The following is a 23,835-nucleotide window of genomic DNA, read 5'->3' as shown; positions in this document are numbered from 1 at the left end:
GTAGTTCACAGGCCTGTCACCAAGCTCCTGAGTTATAAAGTTACTGATGAGGCTGGGATTGTGGCTCAGTGGTAGAGCGCTTGCCTTGCACGCGTGAGGCCCTAGGTTCCATCCTCAGCACCACATTAAAAAATAATAGTAAATAAATAAACATATTGTGTCCATCTACAACTGAAAAAAATATTTTAAAGAAAGTTACTGATGAGCATAAGCAATATTTTGACATTTCTGCAACAACCGTTACAGGCTATGAAAACTTATGTGATCTCTTTTGGCGGCAAAGGCACAGGTGCTGCTAACACAAGCCTGATGTGTTCAGGGAGTTCAGAATAGAAGAAAATTTTGATTTTTAGTTAGAGATTATTGAAATCAAAGATACGGGTTTTCAACTTCATGGGCTCCCTGAATTGTGATACAGAGGAAGGATCCCGAGGGCAGAGGTCTGTGTCCTGCTTGGAGTTCTCTTCGCTGGCCGGGTTAGGCCTGGCCACAGCCCATCCTCTGCTTCTCTGTGCTTCTTGATCTGTAGAAGAGGGATGAGCTCTGGCTCACCGGACCCGAGGTTTTCTGCAAGGACCCATGAGATGATCCAGATGGAATGTCTTTGTAAACTGTGGTCTCCTATTATTAGCAGCAGCGTGAGCTCATATTGGGCCCTCTGGCCCAGCCTGGACCAAGAGACTCTTCCTGGCCAGTCCCCCAGGACTCCTGGGAACCAGTTCTGCCTCTGAGAGGCTGCTTCCTGCAGGCTGCCCTCATGGGTCACCAGGGCTGGGTGGAAAGACACTTTGTGGGCAGGGAGTGAATGGGGAGCAGATGGACTTAACCCCTCTCCTTGGGTGGCGTGGGGGTCTGAGATCAGCTCTGGATCTGCGCAGGCTTCCCCTGTCCCTTTGTAGTTGGCCTGAAGCTGGGGTCAGGAAGATTTACTAAGACTTACTTATTCACCTGCCCATCTGCTGCCCTGGGCGATGCTGGGGAACAGACATGGATCAGATCCAGCCCAGCCCTTCCCCCAGCTTCCGGGAAAGATAAAGACTTGAAAATAGACAAATACAACCCAAAGTTATTGGCACAAAGGACCAGGGAGTTAAGAGTATGGGTTCTGAATCAGATTAGGGGAGGAGGGAATGTTCTGGAAGGATGAGATAGTTAGGAGCGAGCCTGGTGAAGGCCGTTCTAGCATGGGTAGTAGCCCGAGTGAACCTGGAAGAAGACACAGTTACCATGCATAGGCCTGGGGTCACAGGCCTTGTGTGGATTCCAGCTCTGCTCCGCCCTTGCTTAAGCAGCTCTGGGAAATTTCTGAGCCTCAGTTTCGATAACTGCAAAATGGAAACATTTTCAGCAGCCGCCTCACAGGGTTGGTGAGAGGATTAAACTATCAGTCATGCCTCTGTGCACCTGGGCTGGGCCTGGTGTTTTGAGCCTCCTGAGAGTCGATGGCCATATTTTTACTCATAGTATATGTGAGTGCTGGGGGCAGGAATGAGACAGTAGGCAGGGGACCTGGCGTTGGCTCGGGGTCCAGATGCAGAAGCGAGGAGAAAAGTGGAGGAGACAGAAAACACCGCTTTTTTCCGACTTCCTCCAATAAGCAGCTCTTGCCTGCTCCTCAGGGCCAAAGAAACCTCGAGAAAGGGAAGTGCTGACTGCCCTGACTGCAGTGTGGGTGCCTTGTCTCTGTCCCCGTCCTCCTCTTCTGCTCTCTGGTGGCAGTCTGGGTTAGATGGTGAGGGTATGTTCAAGGGTAGCCCTCACAGGGACAAAGGCAGCTTGTACCAGAGCTGACCAAGGGAGGCTGGCAGGCTGTTCCTGGGCTGCCCCTCTTTCCTTCAAGGCAGCCTTTGGACTCTGGGATTGAGAACTGGGCTCTCAAAGCTCTGAGATGGCACTGCCAGGCGATGTGACCTACTGTGTCTGCAGTGGAGGATGAGCTTTGTGGTCCCCCCATGTAGGGAGCAGGGAGACTCCAACAACCTGGTGTAGCCACAAGGCCTGCTGAGTCCTGGGGGGTCTGGCCCTTCCCACTCCTGTTGCAGAGGGCGTCTGGGAGGGGTGTGGCTCTGCAGGCCCCTGGGCTGTCTGGGGAGTGGCTGGGAAGTCTGAGCTCCCCACTGCCTTCCCCACAGGCACCCCTTGGTTGGACTTGTCACTGGAGAGCTTCCCTGGGGTGAAGCTGCAGGACTGACGGCCCAGAAGATTCCCGGCCTCAGTGTGGACCCAGCCTCTGCAGTCGAACAGGGTCCTACCCTCTGGGAGCCCCCACAGTGCCCAGCAGCCCCTTTCCCAGCCCCCACCTCAGGTCCTGGAAGCTCAGAGCCCTTGCCTGTGTCCTGCCGTCACCAGCCACTACCCACAGCCTAGCAGACAGCCCCAGCCACAGGCCATCCTTTGTGAAGCCACCCTCTCACGCTGGGCTCCGCCAGGAGGGGCTGACCAGCATTCTGCCTGCAGCTGGGACAAGTCCCTGAGAGGCCTGGTCCCCTGGGTCCCCACGGGAAGAGACGAAGCTGGCAGGAGTGCAATGGCCTGCACAGTCACAAACAGACGGCCGTGCCGGGCGGGCGGGGAGGCAGCTGCTCATGGAGGAAGAATGTTCTCGCCTTCACTTCTGCAGTGGAGAGCCCTTCGGCTTACTGAGACCTATCCTGGCTCAGGCTCTGGGCGGGGACTTGTGTGGAGAGGTGGGACTCTTGCCCTTTTAGGGAAAAAAGACTGGAAGGAACATGGAATTGCTAGTGTTTCTTCTTCAGCAGGCCTGGGTGCCAGGGAGAATTCCTAACCAGCTCCCCGTGGTGCCAATGCTGAGTCAGGCACCACACTTTTGAGAGCCACTGTGGTTCAAGGCCAGGTGGAGGAAGTAGGCATGGTTTGTGTTTTGTGTATTTTTGTGTTTCTATGATTGTTTTGCTTTTATAGCAAAACAGTTACTTAAAAGTTAAATATGCGGGTCTCAAAAATGACTACAGTGTTCTGGGTATGGGCCTATGCGGAAAGATGTCACCTTCCACGATCTAAATGCTATACACCTGGTAATATAGCCCAGCGTCACGAGCTTACAGGTTACTGCTCCTTGTCTCAATCCAAACTTGAGTGTCCACTCAGACCCCCACATGCTCCCCACTAACAAGTTGGATAAGTGAGGCGCTAGGAATGGCATAGCGAGGATTTGAATTCTGGCCCAAGAGGCTGAGCTTAGTCTGGATTCAGCAGCGTCTGCTCGCACTTCCTGAGTGCCGGTCCCCTTGCGCTTCCTTACTCCGCCAACTGAATGGGCCCTGGACCCCTCACTTCCTCTTTTCTCTCACTGGTGTGATCATTGACTGTCCCACTTCCTCCTTTCCCACTTCTGTCCCGTCTGCTTGGCGCGGTGGTGGGTGGTGAGTCTGAGTGCTTTGGCGCGGGGTGCCCTGGTGAGGGGAGGGCCATCCACTTTAGCGGGTGCTGCTGAACACACACCCAGAACAGAGGCCCTGGGGCAAGTGGGGATTGAGCCCCTCAGGGGACAGCAGAGTGAGCCAGCATCTGTGGGGATGCAGATGTTACCTGTCCCCACTGCCATCCTCTCTGGGGTTCAGAACCGCTGAGAAACAGTCCCGGGGCATCAGATGATGGGAGACCTCTAAGAGCCGCTTGGAGGATCCCTGCCAACTCTCCTGGAATTAAACCCCAGGCTGTTCTCCGGTCCCCATAGGGAGCCGCCCCATGGCACAGGCTGCCTTGGGCCCCTGTGTGCTTGCTCCCCCCCTGGACTCCAGTCAGCTGAGGCCCCACATCCCAGGCCCTTCCTTCCCTTGTTCTTTGGGGAAGGGGGGCTCTGAGGGCTGGGGCCTCCAGCTCTCCAGATCTGGTCCTCTCTCTGGAGTGTCCCGTCTCCTCCTGGGACCCCTCCACCCCGCTGCCCCCTGCTTCCATCAGCGCCAGCCTCGGGGGCCTTCTCGGGCAAGTCCGATCCCTTACGACTCCGTTTCTCTTTTTAATGTGCAGTGTTATTCAAGGAGTCAGTCACACTAAAAGCAGATGTCATTATCCCCTGTGTGACTCGGTTTTCACCTGTGTCACGGGACAGACTAGTCATGCACCTCTGCTGCCGGTCCCCCACACTGCCTCACTCAGCATTTCGCATCGTACACCTGTCCTGTTTTCCACACCTGGACCTGCACTGGTGTGTTCCTGCGGTGTGTTGGTCAGGAGCCTGTAAGATGCTGAGCTGGGCGTGGGGATACTGCGGGTGGGGTGGCCTTCCAGGCTCTCACAGTCGCTGGGTCGCAAACTGTTCCACAGAGTATAGCAGATGTGCCAACGATTACAAAGGAGAAGTGAGGGACAGCTGGGAGCTGGTGACAGAGGTGGCAGGAGCTGCCCTGAGGAAGTGAGGTCACCTCTCAATCCCTTCCACTTAAAACTCAAACCCAGACTCCTTTCTCGGCCCCTGAGGGACCTAGTAAGGCTGATCTGCGTCTGTTACCCAGTCTTAAATTACCCCGTAGCTGCCCTGTGTTTCTTGCTGTGTCTTGAATGCACTGAGTTCTTTCCTGCCTCTGAGCCTTTGCATACACTGTTCCCTCTGCCTGGAATAGTCTCTCCCTGGCACTCTTGTATGTCTTCCCTTCTTGCCTCAGCTTAATGTCCTTTTAAAGATGACCTCCCTGACCATGCATCACCTTCACCAACCACTCTATTATATTACACGCATTGCTATGTTTTTAATTTTGTTTTGCTTCCATAGCACTTAACAGTATATGAATTTTAAAATATTTTTGTTTACTGTGTGTTTTCCTAATGAGACTTGGGGCAGAAGATCCTGAAGGAACTGGTCACTACCATCCCTCCCTGCCCCTGTGCTCACTACAGGGCCTCACACAGAGTTGGCACTCATAAGTGTTGGTTGGGTGTTCCCCAGTGTATTAGTTTTCTGTTGCTGCTATATCAAATCACCACAATTTAGTAACTGTGTTAGTCAGCTTTCTGTTGTTGTGACAAAATACCTGAGATAATCAACTTAAAAAGAGGAAAGGCTTATTTTGGTTCACAGTTTCAGATGTTTCAAAGGTTGCTTGGCTTCATCACTTTGGGCCTTGGTGAGGCCCATCGTGGCGGGGAGTGCATAGCAAAGAAGACTGCTCACCTTTGGCAATAGCCAGGAAGTAGAAAGAGAGAGAGGTGGGGGGGGGGGAGAAAGCCCCAATGATCTAATAATATCCTTTCATTAGGTCCCATGTCCTAAAGGTTCCACCACCTTCCAGTAGTGCTGCAGGCTGGTGACAAGCCTTTAACACATGGCCTTTGAGGTATATTTAAGATACAGACATCACCGTGGATTATCTTCCAAGAAGCCACTTTGGAAGATTATCTTCTAATTCTGGAGGTCAGAAGTCTGAAAATCAAGGTGACAGAGGGCTGGGTCCCCAGGAGGCTCTAGGGGAGAATCTTTTTCACTTGCCCTTGGCAGCTTCTAGGGGCTGCCTGCATTCCTCGGCTCACGGCCCCCTCTTTCCTCTGCAAAGCGCACCCAGCACCCTGGCCACGGCCCTGGAGCCCAAGGTTCTGATCGCTCCTTCCTCTTGCAGGATGAGATTGAGGAGCTGCGGGCAGAGATGCTGGAGATGCGGGATGTCTACATGGAGGAAGATGTGTACCAACTGCAGGAGCTGCGACAGCAGCTGGACCAGGCCAGCAAGACCTGCCGTATCCTGCAGTACAGGCTGCGCAAAGCTGAGCGCCGCAGCCTTCGTGCTGCCCAGACTGGCCAGGTGGACGGAGAGCTCATCCGAGGTCTGGAGCAAGATGTCAAGGTCAGCCCTGGGGCTTCCCCTGACCCTCACAGGTGCCCTTGATGGGGTTTGGGCCATGAGCCCTAGTGGGGTCTAGGTCAGTCCTGTGACTCACTCCTGTGTGTCCTTGGCTATGCAGTACCCTCAATCTGTTTCCCTATCTGCAAAGTGGTCACCCCTAGTGAACCAACAGGCCTTCTGCCAGGGGTACCCCAAAGTGATATAATAATATTAATTCTACAAATAGCTGTTTATTGAGCATCAGTTACAGACCTGGTTTGGGGCTCTGAGTAGTCCCTCCTTGGTTCCATGGAGGTTTCTTCATGCTAATGAGACCTGGAGTTGGGCAGCACTTGTTCAGATCTTGGATCCAGTATGTCTGGATTTTGTGATTTTTGAGTAAGTCACCTGCATTTCAGTTTCCTAATCTGTAAAATGGGTGTAAGAATAGCTTCTCTCTCAGGTCCAGTGTCGCCAGACAAGCCACGCTTCACCACCAAGAGGCCCAACCCTTCTTCTAGGTTCAGCGCCCCCCCCCCCCCAGGTTACCCAGATAAACTCCTTGGTTCTTAAGTTAAAAAAAAAAAAAAAAAAGAATAGCTTCTCTCTCACAGAGTCCTATGAGAATTAAATTAGGTAATGTACATAAAATGACCATAAAACCCAAAAAATGTTAGCTATTATTATTTCCATTTTCTGAATGAGGCATCAAAGGCTCCACAGAAAGGAAGTTCCTGTCCAAGGTCACAGGCCTCCTCTGTGTGTAGGTGGCAGAGCTCAGGCTCATGTGCCTCCCAAGCCTCAATGTCTGGTTGCTGCTCTCCACCTGAGAAAGCGGGGGGAACATGGGGGAGAGTGGGGAGGAGAGGGGCACGCAGGTGGGGCCCCCTGGAGAGAAGCCCACCCTTGCCTGTGTAAGCCCTGATCTAGGGGTGGGGAACTTCTTGGGGGTCTTGCTCTCTGAACTCAGCCCAGTATGATCAGGGGGATGATGAAGAAGCTGGGGATGGAGTCACTTGGCACAGTCTGAGGGGTCCTAGGGAGAAGTGGGTATGTCCCAGGGAGGGTGCTGGAGCAGCACTCCAGGGAGAGGGCTCCTGAAAGGGCCCAGGGAGCTGGTAGGTTCGGGATTAGTCACACACATACCCAGAGAGAACCTCCCCCTTACACCCTTTCTGCTAGAAGGCACTGGCAAATTCGAGCCACGAGTGGAATATCAAAGAAAACAATACTGAAGGACAGCAAGAAGTGATTTCAGAGGTCTGCAGGGCCCGCGAGTGTCAACAGAGGCTGCCAGCTCCCCCAGGCGATTGCGCAGTGGGACAGGAGGAAACTGATCTCACAACAGCGGCTTTTGGCACCTCTACCCTGGGGGGCAGCTCCTGGGCTTAGTGGCTACACAAATTGTCCCATTCCAAGCGCGGCCGGCCTCGGAGGCTGTGGAGGATCACCTGAGCCCAGAGGTCCTGGCCAGCCCGGGCAACACGGGGGGACACCGGCTCCCCACCCGCCCCCTTTCAAAAATAAAACGCGCCTAGTTCCGGAGTGGGGTGAAGAGTGGGTGGTGGGGAGCGAGCTGGGGAAGCTCAGCCGGGCTGCGAGGCCACGTTTGGACGCAGGGCATCGAGGATTTCTGGAAGGAACATACAAACAGACGGAGAGGGAGAGGAAGGGGTGGAGGGCCCGCGGGGCCGGGGCTGCGGGGCTGCGGGGTGGCGCGGGCGCCTGGGGGGCGGGGCCGCAGCAGCGGGTGGGTGTGAGGGGGAGGCTTCCCGGAGGCGGGGCGCAGCGGAGCCCCCTTCAGTTGGGATTTGAACTAGCCAATCAGCGTCGACCTTGCCCCTCCCCTCCTCGATCCACCCTTGCAGCTGCAGGGCTGAGCTCATCCGTCCGCTGGCCTCGCCTGACTTGGCCGCCTCTGGCCGCCCCCCCCCCCCGCCCCCACGCCAGTGTGCAGGGGATGTCCCGGGGCAATTTTGGAAATCCTCAGTATGTTGACTTCCCGGCCATCGCCTAAGAGGGCTTGATGGGCCCAAGTGGAGCCCTAGCAGGGTATCCCTGGGGACTCTCCTGACTTGCTCAGTCAGGTCCTTGGACCCGGCCCTGACTGATCCCACCACTTGAGATGCCTCAGCCTCCCCTTATCTTGTTTTTGTGGTGCTAGATATCGAACCCAGGGCCTTGGGACATGCTAGGCAAGAGCTCTACCAGAGAACTCTGTCCCAGCCTCCCCATGTGTTAATAAGGGCTTAGACTAGCTGAATCCTCAGGTTTGGGGTTCTAGTGGTTTTCCTGGGCTGGTGGATTGTTGGGGAGGGCTTCATGAATGAAACCTCAGGCTTGGTTTCCCCTACCCCACCTCCAGCTTCTCTCACTCTGCTGGGTCATGTAGTTGACAGGACCTACAGAACCTGAGTGGCCTCACTGCCCAGCAACAGGAGGGCAGAGCCTTCCTCTGCCACTTCCTTACTGTGTGGCCTTGGGTAAACTTCTTCACATCTCTGAGCCTGTTTCCCCATGTGTAAAATAGAGAAGACTAGTTCCCTCCTGCAGAGACCTCTATGAATATTAAATGAAATCGTTCAAGTGCAGAGTGCTGAGCACAAGGTCTGACACAGTGCAGTGCTCACCCAGCCCCTGAGCATGGGTGGCTTGTGGTTTTGTTATTGAGCAGGAGAACTGACCAGGTACTAATGGGACTGGTGGCTGGGGAGGGCGGCAGGTGGGGGTGATGGGCAGACCAGGGTGGATGAGGATCATCTCCAGGGCTTGTTCACAATGCTGATTCCCAGACCTTGATTCTAAAGATCTTGGACCTGATGAAAGAGTGTCAGGTCCAAGGACTCCAGGATCCAAATTCTCACCCGAAGTGAGGCTCCTGTAGGAGGGCCCAGGACTCATCAGTAACATATCCCTTCCTTAGACACAGATATTTGTTCTGGCTTTGGGTTTATTCTTTGGGTGACCTGTGTAGACTGTAAAGTAGGGGTAGCACTCCCATCCTCCTGGAGTTCTGGGGAGGAGTCACCAACAGCCCAGAATGCTGCCTGGCCAGGGAGGGCCCCTTGGCAAGAGTTCCTGTCCCTCTTCCTGCAGATCAGTGTGACAGGGACATTCTGAAGCTGATGCTCCAGGGAGCCGGGGACAGGAGGCTGTCAATAGCGTTTGGCAGGAGCCAGGCCCTGGCACTGTAAACAGTGACCTCATGGCTGAGCGCGTTTGTTTGTGCTTTGGGGATTTGCCCTGGTTTCCGGCTGCTGCCTGTGCTATCTCAGCCTCCCTTCGCTGGGGGAAGCTGAGATCAGATGAGACAGGCACGTGGGGCCCTTCAAGCCCTGACGCCCTGACACAGTGAGTCCACTGTTGGGGCTTATTTTTAAAACTTTTTGTTTTGGGGCTGGGGATATAGCTCAGTTGGTAGAGTGCTTGCCTTGCATGCACAAGGCCCTCGGTTCAATCCCCAGCACCAAAAAACAAACCAAAAGTGGCTTAGTGGTTGAGCGCCCCTGAGTCCAATCGCCGGTACCAAAAAAAAAAAAAAAAGAACTTTTTTTTTTTTTGATACCGGGGATTGAACCCAGGGGCGCTTAACCACTGGACTACATCCTTCAGCCATTTTTTTATATTTTATTTAGAGACAGGGTCTCTCTGAGTTGCTTAGGCGCTTGCTAAATTGCTGAAACTGGCTTTGAACTGTGAGCCTCCTGCCTCAGCCTCCCCAGATGCTGGAATCAGAGGCCGGCACTGCCGTCCCCTGCTAAAACTTTATTGTGGCTAGTAATGCAATATGTCTTCAAGCTTTTCCCCATATCAAGACCGGATTGACCCACCTGAGTTCAATTTCCTATATTGGTCTGGTAGATTCCTGACTCTGTGACCTTGGGCAAATGACCTTTCCTTTCTGAGACTCAGAAGGGGGTTAAAAGAACGTGCCAAACTTTTGGGGGGAGGGCTCACATTGGCCTGGGGATGTAGCTCAGTGGTAAAGCACTTTGCTTGGCATGTGCAAAGCTCTAGGTTTCTTCTCTAGTACCACACCAAAAAGGAAAAAAAAGTGTCTGTGTATGACCACTGAGGATCATGACGGGAGGGACACACACACCCGGGCCATAGGACCTTAGCATGTGAGCAGCAATGCTCTTTGTGCCCGTTGACGTCACACAGACGCTTTGGTCCCATTGGTGGATTATGGGCTTTTTTTTCCCTGTTGGACTCCTGCAGCTACCTGGAGTGGGCTTTATTGACATAGCAGCCTTGAGGGTGGGGACCTCCCAGGGCAGGTGCCGCTCCTAGTGTACATTCAGTCATTCATTCCTTGTCTCCCTCTCTTTCTGCTTGTTGGAGCCTGGGATTTGTTTGTTCATCCATCAAGCATTTATTAGCCACTTGGCGTGTGCCAGACCCTGTGCTGACCCTGGGACACAGATGTGTATGTCTAGGCAGGGTCTGGGACCTCCATCTGTGTGCCCCACCCCTCCTGCCCCAGTGCTGATGAACGTGGATGGAGCAGCCTTCAGGACAGAGGCTTCCTGGAGGACCCGAGTGCCAGAATGGGGATTATAGCCAGAAGCCTTGGGGCTGAACATGTCCAGCCAAAACCCTAGAGTTTGGTCAAGGTGGATAAACAATGCAAAACAGTCATCTTGGTAAAGCATCCAAAATCTTTGTATTGGGGCTGGGGCTGTAGCTCAGTGGCAGAGCACTTGCCTAGCATATGTGAGGCACTGAGTTTGATCCTTAGCGCCACACAAAAATAAATAAATAAAATAAAGGAATTTTGTTCATCTGTGGTTGTAACTACAAAAATTTTCCAAAAAAAATCTTTGTATCATGTCACCTTGAACATGTAGTCATTCGACAGCTCTGTGTAGCTGTTTTGTTTTTGTTGACATTCCTTTTTTTTTTTTTTGTAGTATAAGGGATTGGACCCAGGGTGGCTCTCTCTATTCTTTTTTTTTTTCTTTGTAACCAGGATTAAACCCAGGGATACTTAACCACTGAGCCAAATCCCCAGCACTTTTTAGAGACTGAGTCTTGCTAAGTTGCTGAGGCTGGCCTCAAACTTTCGATCTTCCTGCCTCAGCCTCCTGAGCCTCTGGGTTACAGGTGTGTGCCACCTTTCCCAGCTCTCTCTACTTTTGAGCTACATCCCCAGCCCATTTTTTCAGATTTTATTTTAAGACAGAGTCTCACTAAGCTACCTAGGCTGGCCTCAAACTTGAATCCTCCTGTCTCAGCCTCCCAAGGAGCTGGGATTATGTAGCTCCATACCTGGCTACATAATTCTTAAAAACAATTTAAAGATGGGTCAACCAAGTTCATGAAACTGCTAAATAAACACATCTTTGAAATGCACTAAATTGTTGAAAAATAATAAAATATAAAAACTATTTGAGCACCTCCTATGTGCCAGCCACCACTCAAGCCTTCTCATTGATTTCTCATGAGGTGACTATTTCAAACCCTTTTTACTGCTGACCAAACTCAAGATTTTGGCTGTTAAGCAACTGTCCTGGGTGACATGGCCAGAGAGTGTGGAGGCAGGCTCTGGTCTAGTTTTCCCCTCTGCAAAGTCCTGTTCTGATATCGAGGGGCCGATTGTTCATCCCGTTTCAGGAACAAGCAGTTTGGTGACCCAGAGAGTCAGTAGGGGAGGCTCAGGGCCAGTGTCTGCCTTTCCTTGGAGATCTTCAAGGGCAGAGGGGACAGTGGGCAGTGGAGGGAGGGGGGGTGCCAGTTTCCTTTCTGGCTGTTGTTTTTCCTGGCCTGCCCTGCACATTGCCAAGGGGTCTGTGCTGAGCTGGGCTTGGGCCCAGGCAGAGGGTGAAGCCAGGGAGGGCCCCCTTCCCTTCCGGCAGGGAAGAGGCGTCATGGTCACTTCCGATACTGGCGGGCATAGGGTGCTGGGCTCTTGGCCCCATGAGTAGGTCCTGCTGGCAAAGCCTTCATATCCCCGGCGGAGCCCTGGCTGCACTGGCTCCTCTGTCTAACAATGCATGGAGGCAAAACAGACTCCCAGCTCAGCTCGGCCCACACCTGCTGCGTGGAACCATGAGCAAGCCACTTCCACTCTGAGCTTCAGTTTCCTCATCTGTAACATGGCAACAGGACTGGGGTGGAGGAGAATGAGTCTGGCACCCAGTAGGTGTTTGACTAACGGAGTGCCCAGCCCACCTGGGAATGGAGTCGAGATGCACTTTACCAGCTCAAAAGACTCTCATTCCCCCCAGGCCTCCTTCCCTGCCCTCCCGCATTCAGCCAGTGGAGGGGACAGGACAGAGAACATCTTTTAGGAAACAGGGTGCTATTGCTTGCAGAGTCCTGGAGCCGGGGTGGGAGACTGCAGCTCTTTCAGCTCCTTGTGTAGGGATGACTTGGACTTCTGCCTAGCCTTTGTCATTTCGGGCTTGTTCTGTATCCTAGACAGTTGGATACAGGCCTCGGGGTCACGGTGACCTCCAGTAAGTCATGCCTCTCTCTGGACATTAGCTTCTCAGAACAGCAGCCACGACTCACCCAGCGCTCACTGTGGCAGCCCTGGGCTGAGCCTTCGTGTGCAGTGGCTGATATGCTCCTCCTGTCGGGCTCATGAGGTTGGTCCTGTTATGGCTGTACCCAATTTATAGTGCAGGAGACTGAGTCTCCGTGATGGGAAATGCCTTGCCCAGGACCACACGTCGCTCACCTTGCTCTGGGCTTCCACTCTGGCTTACTCCCTGCTGAAGATAAGCTTGGGCTCCACCATAGGCCCTTGAGAGGACGGGCCAGGGGTGGCTTGGTGAGGTTCTGAGAAGCATAAAAAGCCCCCACATAAGTGGAAAGGCATTCCTAAGAACAGATGGGACTGTTGCAGCTTTGGGGACAGCACATTGGGAGCAGGGGGCATCTGGTTTTGAGGTTTGAGTCTGTTGCCTCCTGGATGCAGAACACCTGGTGAATTTTTTGACCTCTTGGTGCCTCAGTTTCCTCATCTGCTAAGTGGGACTGACGAGACGGGGACATGCCTGCAGCTGTCAGTGGTGTGGGGCAGGAGCCAGCTCACACCCTTCTCCTCACCCCCGGACCAGGTCTCTAAGGACATCTCCATGCGGCTGCACAAGGAGCTCGAGGTGGTGGAGAAGAAGCGAGCACGGCTGGAGGAGGAGAACGAGGAGCTCCGGCAGCGGCTCATCGAGACCGAGCTGGCCAAGCAGGTGCTGCAGACGGAGCTGGAGCGACCCAGAGAGGTGAGTTGTGCTGCCTCAGGGCTGTGCTGACTGGGCCAGCGGGCACATGCAGCCCACCTAGCTGGTGTCTCTCTGATTGTGGGAAACGGGCATGGATCGGCCTCCCTAGCTGGGTTGCTTGTTCATTCATCCCTCCAGAATGCATTTTCTTAGCACCTACTGTGTGCACTGTGCATTAGACCCCAATGATACAACAGTAAACAAGATACATACCCTGTTCTGTCCTCAAGGAGTTCCCAGGACAACATGAGAGATGGTCACCCCACTGCCTCCGGTAGGGTTCGTGGGAAGCACATGCTACCATGCCCAGCGTGGGACCTGGGCTTTGTGCCTCAGTGTCCTCATCTGTGAAATGGGGCAGTGGTGCCCTCATCATTGTGAGCCAACTGGGTTAGCTGGTGTGGAGATCTTTTAGGGACTGCCGGCTGCTGCCGTTTGATGTGGGGTGGGTGCTGGGCCTGGGACTTGGGCCGCTATCTTTGGGTACTAGATGCTTCCTGAATGTGATCCTACGTACCATCCTCTCCAACTTTGCCCATGGCAGGCCCTCCTCCTGGTAGACCCTCTCCTGCTGTGTGTTAGGCATCATGCCAGACAGTTTATCTCAACATTTTTGTAAAGGACCAACAAGGTTGTGATCCATTTTAAGGATGAGCAAGCAGCTCCTGAGAGAGGGGCGTCCTCAAGGTCTGGCAGGGAGGGCCCAGGGGGGCTCTGCAGAACGCCATTAGGAAACCATCAGCCTGGGGAACCCTCAGACAGGAGTCATCCTGGTTCCAGGGGCCTGTGCTCAGCGTCCAGGGTGGCCTGTGTCCCAGATGTTCAGCTGGGCCTCAGCTGGTTGGCTGCCCAGGAGGTATCCTAGACTCACACGTTCTTCCTGGGCAGGTAGGCTCTGCATGCCTGCTTCCCCAGAGCGGAGCATGCCAGCCGTCCAGGACTGATTGACGCAAGCCTGAGGACAGAACAGTCCTTCAGCTGCCTTTACAGTGGTGTGATGCTCTAGTGCCTTCTCTGTGTGGAGAGGAGGCATTTGCTATCAGGGCTGGGGAGAGAGAGGCTTCTCCCTTCCTGCAGCCTCCTGCGCTCCATAGCCTGGCCCATGGTGCTGGGCAACATCCTCACGCTGGTTACTGCCGCCTTGATGGTGAAAAGGGGAGAGAGACAGTTTCACAAAACACCTTAGAACTCAGTCTGTTCCTGTTGTGCAAGTAAGGAAACTGAGGCCCACAGAGGACCTGCTTGCAGAGTTCACTCAGCCTTTCCTTAGCAGAGACATGCTGCGAACCAGAAGCTACTTCCCCTCCAAGTCCTTTACTTCCTTTGAATATCAGGTTGATAATAGTACCCAGTCTGTGAGGTTGTTTTGTTTTGGATCATTAATAAGATTGAGTAACCAGAGGGTACTGGTAAAGTGTATAGTTATTAAGCTTTTTTTTTTAGATAGGCACTCTTATTGTTGCCCAGGCTGGCCTTGAACTCCTGGCTCAAATGGTCCTCCTCCTTCAGCCTGCTGAGTAGCTAAGTCTACAGGCATGCGCCCCCGATGTACTTAGCATGTGTGAGAACCTGGATTCAATCCCTAGCACCCAAAACATCCAGATTGAGTAACACAGAAGAAGGTAATGTGGCAGAGCCTTGGAAAATTAAATGTAGAATTATTGTATGATCCAGTGATTCCAATGCTGGGATGTACACCAAAGAGTTAAAAGCAGGGATTTGAATAGATATTTATATCCCACGTTCATAATAGCATTATTTGTAATAGCCAAAAGACTCATGCAGCCCAAATGCCCACTAACAGACGAATGAATAAGCAAACTCTGTGTGTGTGTGTGTGTGTGTGTGTGTGTGTTGATAGATAGTGAATATTGTTCAACCTGAAGAATGAATGGGGCTGGGGCTGGGGCTCAGTGGTAGAGCACTTGCCTAGCTTATATGAGGCCCTGGGTTCGATCCTCAGCACCAATAAATAAATGAATAAAATAAGGTCCATCAACAACTAAATATATATTTGGTTAAAAAAAAAAGAAAGAGGGGGCTGGGGATGTGGCTCAAGCGGTAGCGCGCTCGCCTGGCATGCGTGCGGCCCAGGTTCGATCCTCAGCACCACATACAAACAAAGATGTTGTGTCCACCAAAAACTGAAAAAAAGAAAGAGTGGGTCTGTGGCTGTAGCTCAGTGGTAGAGCGCTTGCCTTGCAGGTGTGAGGCCCTGGGTTTGATCCTCAGCACCACATAAAAATAAATAAATAAAGATAATTGTGTCCATCTACAACTAAAAGGAAAAAAAAAAGAATAAGTGAAGTACTGACACGTGGTACAACATGGATAAGCCTTGTAAACGTCATGCTAGGTGAAATAAAGCTAGACATAAAAGAACACATATAGTATGGTTCAACTTATACGAGATCCCTTGAGTAGTCCAACTCATAGAGATGGAAAGTAAATAGAGGTTACCAAGGCCTGGGGGGCAGGTGAGGAATTATTATTTAATGGGTACAGTGCAGTTTGGGATAATGCAAAGGTTTTGGAGATGGATAGCGATTATGGTTGCATATAGGAATGTACTTAATACTACTGAGCTGTGTACTTAAAAATGGTCAAGTGTGTAGTTATTAAGATTTAAAAAAAATATTTATTCTTAAGCTTTAGGTGGATACAGTGTCTTTATTTTACATTTATGTGATGCTGAGGATTGAACCCGGTGCCTTGTGCATGCTAGGCGAGCATTCTACCACTGAGCCACAGCCCCAGCCCCTTGTTAAGATTTTTTAAAAAGGGTTACGCCAAGGAGTACAACTCAGTGTTAAGTATGTGCTTAGAATGTACAAGGCCCTGGGTTTGATTTCCCAGTATAAAAAAGGCCTTTTTTTGAAATAAAATTTACCATTTTTAATTTTTTTTTTAAATGGTAAATTTCATTTATGTATATTTTACCACAAATAAAAAAATGGTTCAGGGCTGGGACTGTAGCTCAGTGGCAGAGCACTTGCTTCACATGCGTGAGGCACTCGGTTCGATCCTCAGCACTGCATAAAAACAATTAAGTAAAAATAAAGGTATTGTAGGGGCTGGGGTTATGGCTCAGCGGTAGAGCGTTCGCCTAGCATGTGTGAGGTCCTGGGTTCGATCCTTAGCACCACATAAATAAATAAATAAAATAAAGGTATTATGTCCAACTATAACTAAAAAATAAATATTTAAAAAAAGGTATTGTGTCCATCTACAACTAAAAAATGGTTAAGATAATAAATTTTGTATTATGTATCCTTGACCACAGTAAAATAAAAAAGAAAGTGTATATATACACACACACACACACACACACTGATATAGAAAGATCTCCAAGAGATATTATTAGCAGGAAATGAAAGTTGTAGAACTGCATATTTTGTGTGATCCTACTAGTTATTTTGGAAAGCCATACACACCAGAGTAGTTCTGAAGCCTACGTGCCTACCTACGTAGGAATGTGTAGCCAAAGTCTGGAGGAAGGAAGACCGGCTTGTCTGAGGAGGGAGAAATGGAGGGCGCAGGAGAGATAACCTGACTTCTGCTTTTTATCCTGTTATTTTGTTTTTATTTTTATTTTTGGGGTGGTACTGGGGATTGAACCCAGGGCACTAAGCTCCATTTCCAGCCCTTTTCTATTTTATTAATTTGAACCCTCTTCTCCTGCTCCCATCTCCCAAGCTGCTGGCATCACAGGTGTGCCCAGCTTATTCTATTAATTCTACAGTTTGGGTTTTGGGTGCTGAAGATCAAACTGAGCCACTGAGCTGCGACCCCAGCCCACGTTAGGTTTTTGTTTTGTTTTGTCTAATAATAAGGATGTACTTAGGCCAGGTGCAGTCTCAGGTACAAGGGACGCTGAGGCAGGAGGATCACTTGGGACCAGGAGTTGCAGGTCAGCCTGGGCCACATAGCAAAACCTCGTTTCAAACAAAAGAAGAAGAAAGAGAGGAACAGATGTGCTTGGGTATTATTTGTGAAATTTGAATTAAAAATTGTGAACATAAAGAGCCCTGTATGGAGCCTGGCCCGGAGGAGGGGCTGAGGAAACACTGTTCTCTGCCTCTGAGGCAGACGTCAGCATGTGCCCGTGGTGTCTCAGCATCGCCTGCAGGAGGCAGGAGCCTGTGTTTATTTGCTGTTTGTCCTCTCCCTCCTCCCTCTCCTTCCTGACATGGTTTCTATGGCGACGAGGGTCCCTTAGCAGTTCTGCGGGAGCTGTGGTCCCCTCATGGAGATCTGCCTTTGCTATCCTGACAGGTTGCTGAGGCGCTGCTGTCACCCGACTGGGAATGGGGAGCCCCTGGCCTGAGCCGATGCAGTTGCCATGGAGACAGCTCTTGGAGAGAGAGAAGGGAGGGTGGCATGCCTTCCCTGTGCTCTGCGGTGGCACTGTGGCCCAGCTGGGCTGCTGCTCAAGAGTCGTAACAGCAGCCTCAGTATCACTCCCCCTCCCTGTGTCGAAGGCAGAAAGCCAGGATCAGTGTTGACGCCATTTGTTAGACCATAGCTGCTGTGTCTGAGCTCTTCCCGTACCAGGCACCGCTCCCAGCATCCAACGTGAGTCTTCGGCGTTTAACACCCCCACTCCCCACGCAGCCCCAGGGCATTGTCCGATTTTATAGGCACTTCTCTTTTCTTGACGATTTTTAAGTTGTGATTTAATCCACAGACCATACAGTTCACCATTTTAATGTGTTCACGATATTGTACGATGACCTAGTTCCAGAAGGTTTCCATTACCCTCCAAAACAGCCCCATACCTGTTAGCAGTCACTCCGGCTCTTCCCTCTGGCCCCTGGCAACAGCTAATCCACTTTCTGTCCCTCTGGATCTGCCCATTCTGGACATTTCATTCAAATGGAATCATGCAGTATGTGATCTTTGGTGACAGGCGTCTTTTACTTAGCATAAGGCTTCCAAGGTTTAGCCATCCATGTTGAAGCCTGATTCAGGACATCATTCTTGTTTATGGCTGATTAATAATCCATTATATGGCTAGACAGCATTATATTTGTTCATTTATCATTTGTGGACATTTGGATTGTTTCCACTTTTTGGCTATTATAAATAATGCTAGTGTGAACATTCATGTTCCAGTGTCTAGAAATATGTTTTTTGAATTCTCTTGGGTACATACCTAGGAGTCCAGTTGCTGTATTTGGATGGGATTGGGGAAAGTCAGAGATGGGATTTGAACCCCCCACCTGTATGTCTCCCAAATCCACACTGACTCCTCGGGTGATGCCCCATGCCTCCTGAGCCCCCTCCAGTGGCTTTCCCAGGATGCACTTATGTTTCCAGAACCTTTAAAAATCTCTGGCACAGATTCCTCTTGTGGATTTCCCACCTGATAGGGTAGGAAGAGCGCTGACCATGGCGTCAGATTGCTTGTGTTTGAATCTTGATTCTGCTGCTATCTGAGGCAATCTAGCCTGGGCAGTGTGCTGCAGGGCAAACCTGGAGTTGGAACCACACAGGCCTGGGCTTGCATCCTGGCTTTGCCACTTATTACGATTAACTGTAACCTTGGGCAGGTCGCATAAATGCCCGGTCCTCAATTTGTTTATTTTTAAAATGGGAACATGAATCCTTACTCTCAGTGGTGTTTGTGAGGATGAAATGAGATGGGCTGGTAAAGTGCTTAGCACACAGTGGAATCTGTTAAGTCTGCATTATTATCGGCACCATCGCAAGCACTGTGCTGATTCTGGACCTGAGACCCCTTTGCCTTAGTTGAATCAATACATTTCCTACATTTCCACTGCCTCTCCGGAGAGCTTTCCCGGTGGGGCTCCAGGTGCCACGGTAGAGCAGCTACACTGCAAACCATCACCTGCAGTTGTCACTATCTGCCCCGCTGGTACTGGATTTGGGGCTCCGATCTAAACCTCTGTTTTCTCCCCTAATGATTGTCCACTAACAGGGCCCACACAGCCTGTCTGCCTGGCTGTTTCCACCATTCTGGAGAAAAATGCCTCAGCCTTTGAGGTAAACTCCCCACCCCAGGTCCCTCTGGAGCAAATTTTGTGCACACAGAAGTCTGTTTTCAGGGAGACCTTTCTGAACATCCCCCTCCCCATGTCTGGTGAACATCTGTCCAGCTGTCTTGGCTGTGCTACACTCTGTCCCTTGGGTAGCAGTGCTCCACTTTGTCCCTTGGGTGGCAGGGCTCCACTCTGTCCCTTGGATGGCAGTGCTCCACCCTGTCCCTTGGGTGGCAGTGCTCCACCCTGTCCCTTGGAAGATTTTCCTTTTGAGTCTTGGCAGCGTGGAAGCTGGAGCAGAGGCCCCTCCAGGGCTGCACTCAGTTAGCTCCCTGTGCTGGCCTGCAAGGGGACTCCTGGGGACAGGAGCTCAGGCTCCTACTAGGAGTGGTCAGGGATGCTTGGAGGCGCCACCCTGGCTGCTGTGAGGCGGCCTTGTGAGTTGCTCATGGATGAGGGCCTGTTGCCTGCCAGGCCAGAGAGTGTGCCCTCAGGCTGTGTCTTTCCTGGGCTTTGCGGCTGCAATCCCTTTGTGTCCTGTCCCGCCTCCAAGGGCCCAGGGCCAGAACATCTGCCTCTTGGGCAGGACTGGTTCCACCACCAGGGGCTCCACAAAGGGGCTCTGACAGACCCTGGCTCCCATGAGGGGCGCACAGCCCCCAGTGCCTGGCCAGCTGCTGCCCTCAGTGGGGAGGGAGGTCTTGGTGTGCTCTGAGCCTGCCTTGTTTTCCCTGCGGAGCCGCAGGGCAGTGTGGGAGCCCAAGTGGCGTGGTTGGGTGGAGAGGTGGGTTCCAAACAGGAGCCCCTCTAGTCCTGAGATGGCAGCTGTTGAGCCTCCTCCCTCCTTTCTGGACAGGTTCAAGCCTGGACCTTTCTTTGCCTGCTGGAAAGAGGTTCAATAATTTCTTGGGCAAAGTACACTTAAAAAACACGTTATAACATTTCCCTTTCCCCCACTGGTAGTGCTGTGCACTTAACAGACAAAGATTAGAAAATATAATAAGCCATAAGACAAAAAAATTCACCCATCAGCCAATATCCAGAGGGCATTTCTATTTGGGTGGGAGACACATATACTTCCAATAAGTTTTTCTATGTATACATTCTCACGTATCCTAATGTATATGTATGTATAAAATACTTTTATTTATATAAAAGTAATATAAATTCAGTGGAGCACAGCGGGTCAGGAAGCACATTAACACATACCTGGCATACCTCTCAGGGAGCTACAGCAGTTTCTGGTCACATTGACTGCCTGGGGGCAGAACAGGGGGCTGGGCTCCCTGTATTGCTCTTTGTACTCTTTGAATTTTGAGCCCCATGAATGTGGCATCTATTCAAAAATGATAGAACTAATAAAATAATACACGAAATAAAAAGAAGCCCTCCCTAACCGCCTCCCTCCATTCCACTCCTCAGCTAAACCCGGGATTAGCAGTTTGCTTAGTATCTTTGTAGCTCTTTCTCTCTATTCAGACAATGCATATTTCTCTTTTGTTTTGTTTTTTAAATAAAGATGGGATTATATTGCATATACTTTCTGTAACATACAGCATCATGTAGCATGGATATGAACTTTTTTTTTAATGCTGGGTGTTTTGGGGTTTTGTTCTGCCTATGTGCTTATTATGAAAAGCAAAGATCACAGAATCAAATAAACATAGGAAAGAAAGTCTAAAACAGCACCATCTATTTTAGTGCTTTAAACACAGAGCCAAAGGTCTCAAAGGAGCTCCCCAAGACCAGCAGGCAGGGGCCCTCAGGGAGGGGGGGCATGCTGGGGGGTATGAAAAGGGGCGCTGTGGCTTTATCTGCTTGGCATACATTTCTTACAGTGATATATTTTTGTATATTAATCGATTTTGTTAAAAATAACATATTTTTTTAAAGGAAAAAAAATCCAGAAGACTGTTCTCCATCCTCCCCCACCAGAAAATGGTGGAGGGGAAAAGTACAAGGTGCTTGTATTCTCTCTGTTAACAGCCTGCTGTATACTCTTCAGACCGTCTCTCTAGGCATACACTAATACCCATACACATAGTTTAAAAAAAAATATTTACTTATTTTTTTGGTACTAGTGATTGAATCCAGGGGTGCTTTACCACTGAGCTACATCTCCAGACCTTTTAATGTTTTATTTTAAGACAGGGTCTTTCTGGGCACAGTGGCACACGCCTAAAATCCCAGCAACTTGGGAAGCTGAGGCAGGAGGATTCTAAGTTCAAGGCCTGTCTGGCAATTTAGGGAGACCCTGTCTCAAAATAAAAACGAAAACAAAAAACTGGGGATGTAGCTCAGTGGTATAGTGTCCTGGGCTCAATCCCCACTACCAAACAAACAAACAAATTCTCGATAAATTGTCTCGTTACATTGTGATTATCCTTCCTCAACTTCTTTTTTTTTTTTTTAAATATTCAGTAATAGCCTTTTTTTTTTTTAATATTTATTTTTTAGTTTTTGGCGGACACAACATCTTTGTTTGTATGTGGTGCTGAGGATTGAACCCGGGCTGCACGCATGCCAGGCGAGCATGCTAAGGCTTGAGCCACATCCCCAGCCCATTCCTCAACTTCTCAAATAGCTGGGATCAAAGATGTGTGCCACCATGCCCAATACCCTCAGTCCTTTTTAATGGTTTTACATTATCTCACTGATGTATATATGATGCCTGGGACCGCTGGTGGGGTTGGAAACCCCCGACTCACTTCCCTGTCACTTTTCTTCCTTTCTTCGGGAGTTTGAGGGCTTGAGTGAGCTGTGGTCACCTAACCCATGGCTCAGTTTTATAGATGAGAAAATGGAGTTTCAGGGAGAGGACAGGGTTCCTCCAGTGTGTGGGACTCCCAGAACAGCTCCCAGCTGAGGCCACAGCCCTCCAGCAGCTTGGATGACTGGACTAGATCTAGATGGCTAAGGTCTGACCCAGAACCCCCACCCTCCCATGCTGTACAGGTCTTCCTCTGAGGAACCTCTCTAGGACCCCATGACCTGGTACCCTGGCTCTTGTGGAAGGATTTTTTTTTTTGTGACCGCCAACCCCGACCCCTCTTTTTCTCCTTTCTGAAAGGCCCAGGCCAACTCTTCTCACGCTGGTCCCTGCTCTTGGTACCAGTCTGCATCTGAAGATCAGCCTCTGACTTCCTGCCTCATTTGCATTCCAAAGGGTCTCTAGGATCTGATGGGTTTTAAGGTAGACTTAACAGCCTCTTCAGAGCTCCTCTCCCTGCACCTCCTGCACTTAAGAATCACCTGGAAAGTTATTTAAAACAACTTTTAAATATGCCTGAGACTTAACCCCAGATCAATTTTATCAGAATCTTTGGGGGTGGCATCTAGGGCATCAGTATTTGTCTGTAAGTCCCCTAGATAGTCCTGATGTGTCCCCAGCCACTGTGTTAGTGCCACTCTGGCCCTCATTAAAGGCACGTTTTCTCTTTGGAAATTGATCAAGAGCTATGCCAAGAATTGATCCCTGGTTGGATATGGATTTGCTGTGAGACCTAGGACAAGTCCCTGCCCCGTCTCGCTTTCAGTAAAATGGGGTATAGTCAAGTATACTAGTTTTGGGTTAGCCCAGTGACTCTCATATTCAGAGATGAGGTGTGAGAGGTGAGGGTGTGCATGTATCCAAATCACCTGGGAGCATTTTCAGAAACCCAGTATACCAGCCGGGCTGGAAAAGTCCAAAACAACTGAAGTGTGGTTTCAAACACCGCCAGCATGAATCACCCCTCTCTTGGGAGGAAGTGTTCAGTGGAAGCATGCATCTCATTGAATGGCTTTTTTTAAACAGTGAGGAACTTCAGTAATGAGGATTGTAGCATTTCCTCAAATTCTGCTCGATAGAGCTTGTGTCCTGTGCATTCTTGCCAGCAATAGATGAGCATTTCTTTTCATCGCAGCCTCACCAATAGAAATGTATTCTCAGGTGGTCTGGATTTTGGCCAGTCTGATAGGTGAGAAATGCACCTTATGTGGTTTTTATTTGCATTTCTCCATCATGGGTGGGGATGAGCATTTTCACATGGTTGACATCCATTTGTTTTTCTTTTCCTGTGAGCCCTTGCTCATATGTCCAACCCATTTTCCTGTAGGTTTCTTGGTCTTTTTCTTTTCTTTTTGTGATGCTGGGGATTGAACCCAGGGCCTTGTGCATGTGAGGCAAGCACTCTACCAACTGAGCTATATCCCCAGCCTGGTTTGTTGGTCTTTTGTTCACTGTTTATGGAACTCATATTTAGGATATCAGCCCTTTATTGGTGTTGTCAACTGCAAATCTTTATTTTCAGTTGGTCATTTATATTTCACTTTGCTTACTTTGCTTGTATAGGCAAGTATACCAATTTTCCCCCCAAAAAATGCTCTTGGAGTTTTGAATCCTTATTATCAATCTCTCATGATCATTTCTAAGTCTGCTTTGTAATTTTTAATTTTTCACCCATATTCATTTAATTTATTAGTATTCATTCTGAATTCAAACTCCCACAAGATGTCAGTTCCATGAAGATGGGATTCCCTGTGGGGTGGAGATGGGCATGCAGAGGTTTAGGGACGAATCCTTGGCTATACCAGCAGGAGTGAGGCAGAGGTAGAAGTTGACTCACAGCCTCAGCCCGCCCCATGGGACGCTCTGGAGGTTGCGTGGTCCTTTGGAGTTGAGGCAAGGGGCATAGACCAGTCTTTGGATGTGGGCTTCAGCTAGGGAGGGCACATGACCTTGGACAAGGTGGCTCTCAGTAGTCGTTGCCGGTAGGGACCATCAACTTAGATGTCTTATCTGGGGGAATGAATGTCTCTGTCCTAAAGTGGGGGGTCTAGGCAGGCCAC

The 23,835-nt window shown here is 50.4% G+C and overlaps 1 protein-coding gene across 2 annotated transcripts in view; it reads left to right on the top strand.

Annotated features, from left to right (window-relative positions):
- Positions 1-23,835, top strand: part of Soga1 (suppressor of glucose, autophagy associated 1) — a 68,904-nt gene that overhangs the window by 12,580 nt on the left and 32,489 nt on the right. For both annotated transcript variants that reach the window (XM_058575564.1, XM_046433342.2), the window contains exons 2-3: positions 5,574-5,798; positions 12,845-13,003. In XM_058575564.1, the coding sequence (XP_058431547.1) occupies positions 5,574-5,798; positions 12,845-13,003 (384 nt within the window). The remainder of the gene's footprint in view (positions 1-5,573; positions 5,799-12,844; positions 13,004-23,835) is intronic.

This window comes from Marmota monax, unplaced genomic scaffold (genome assembly GCF_021218885.2).
Source record: "Marmota monax isolate L192 unplaced genomic scaffold, Marmota_monax_Labrador192_F-V1.1 WCK01_AAM20220418_F8-fsc00014, whole genome shotgun sequence".
In the NCBI taxonomy this organism is placed as follows: domain Eukaryota; kingdom Metazoa; phylum Chordata; class Mammalia; order Rodentia; family Sciuridae; genus Marmota; species Marmota monax.
This window is presented reverse-complemented; position numbering and strand designations above follow the sequence as displayed.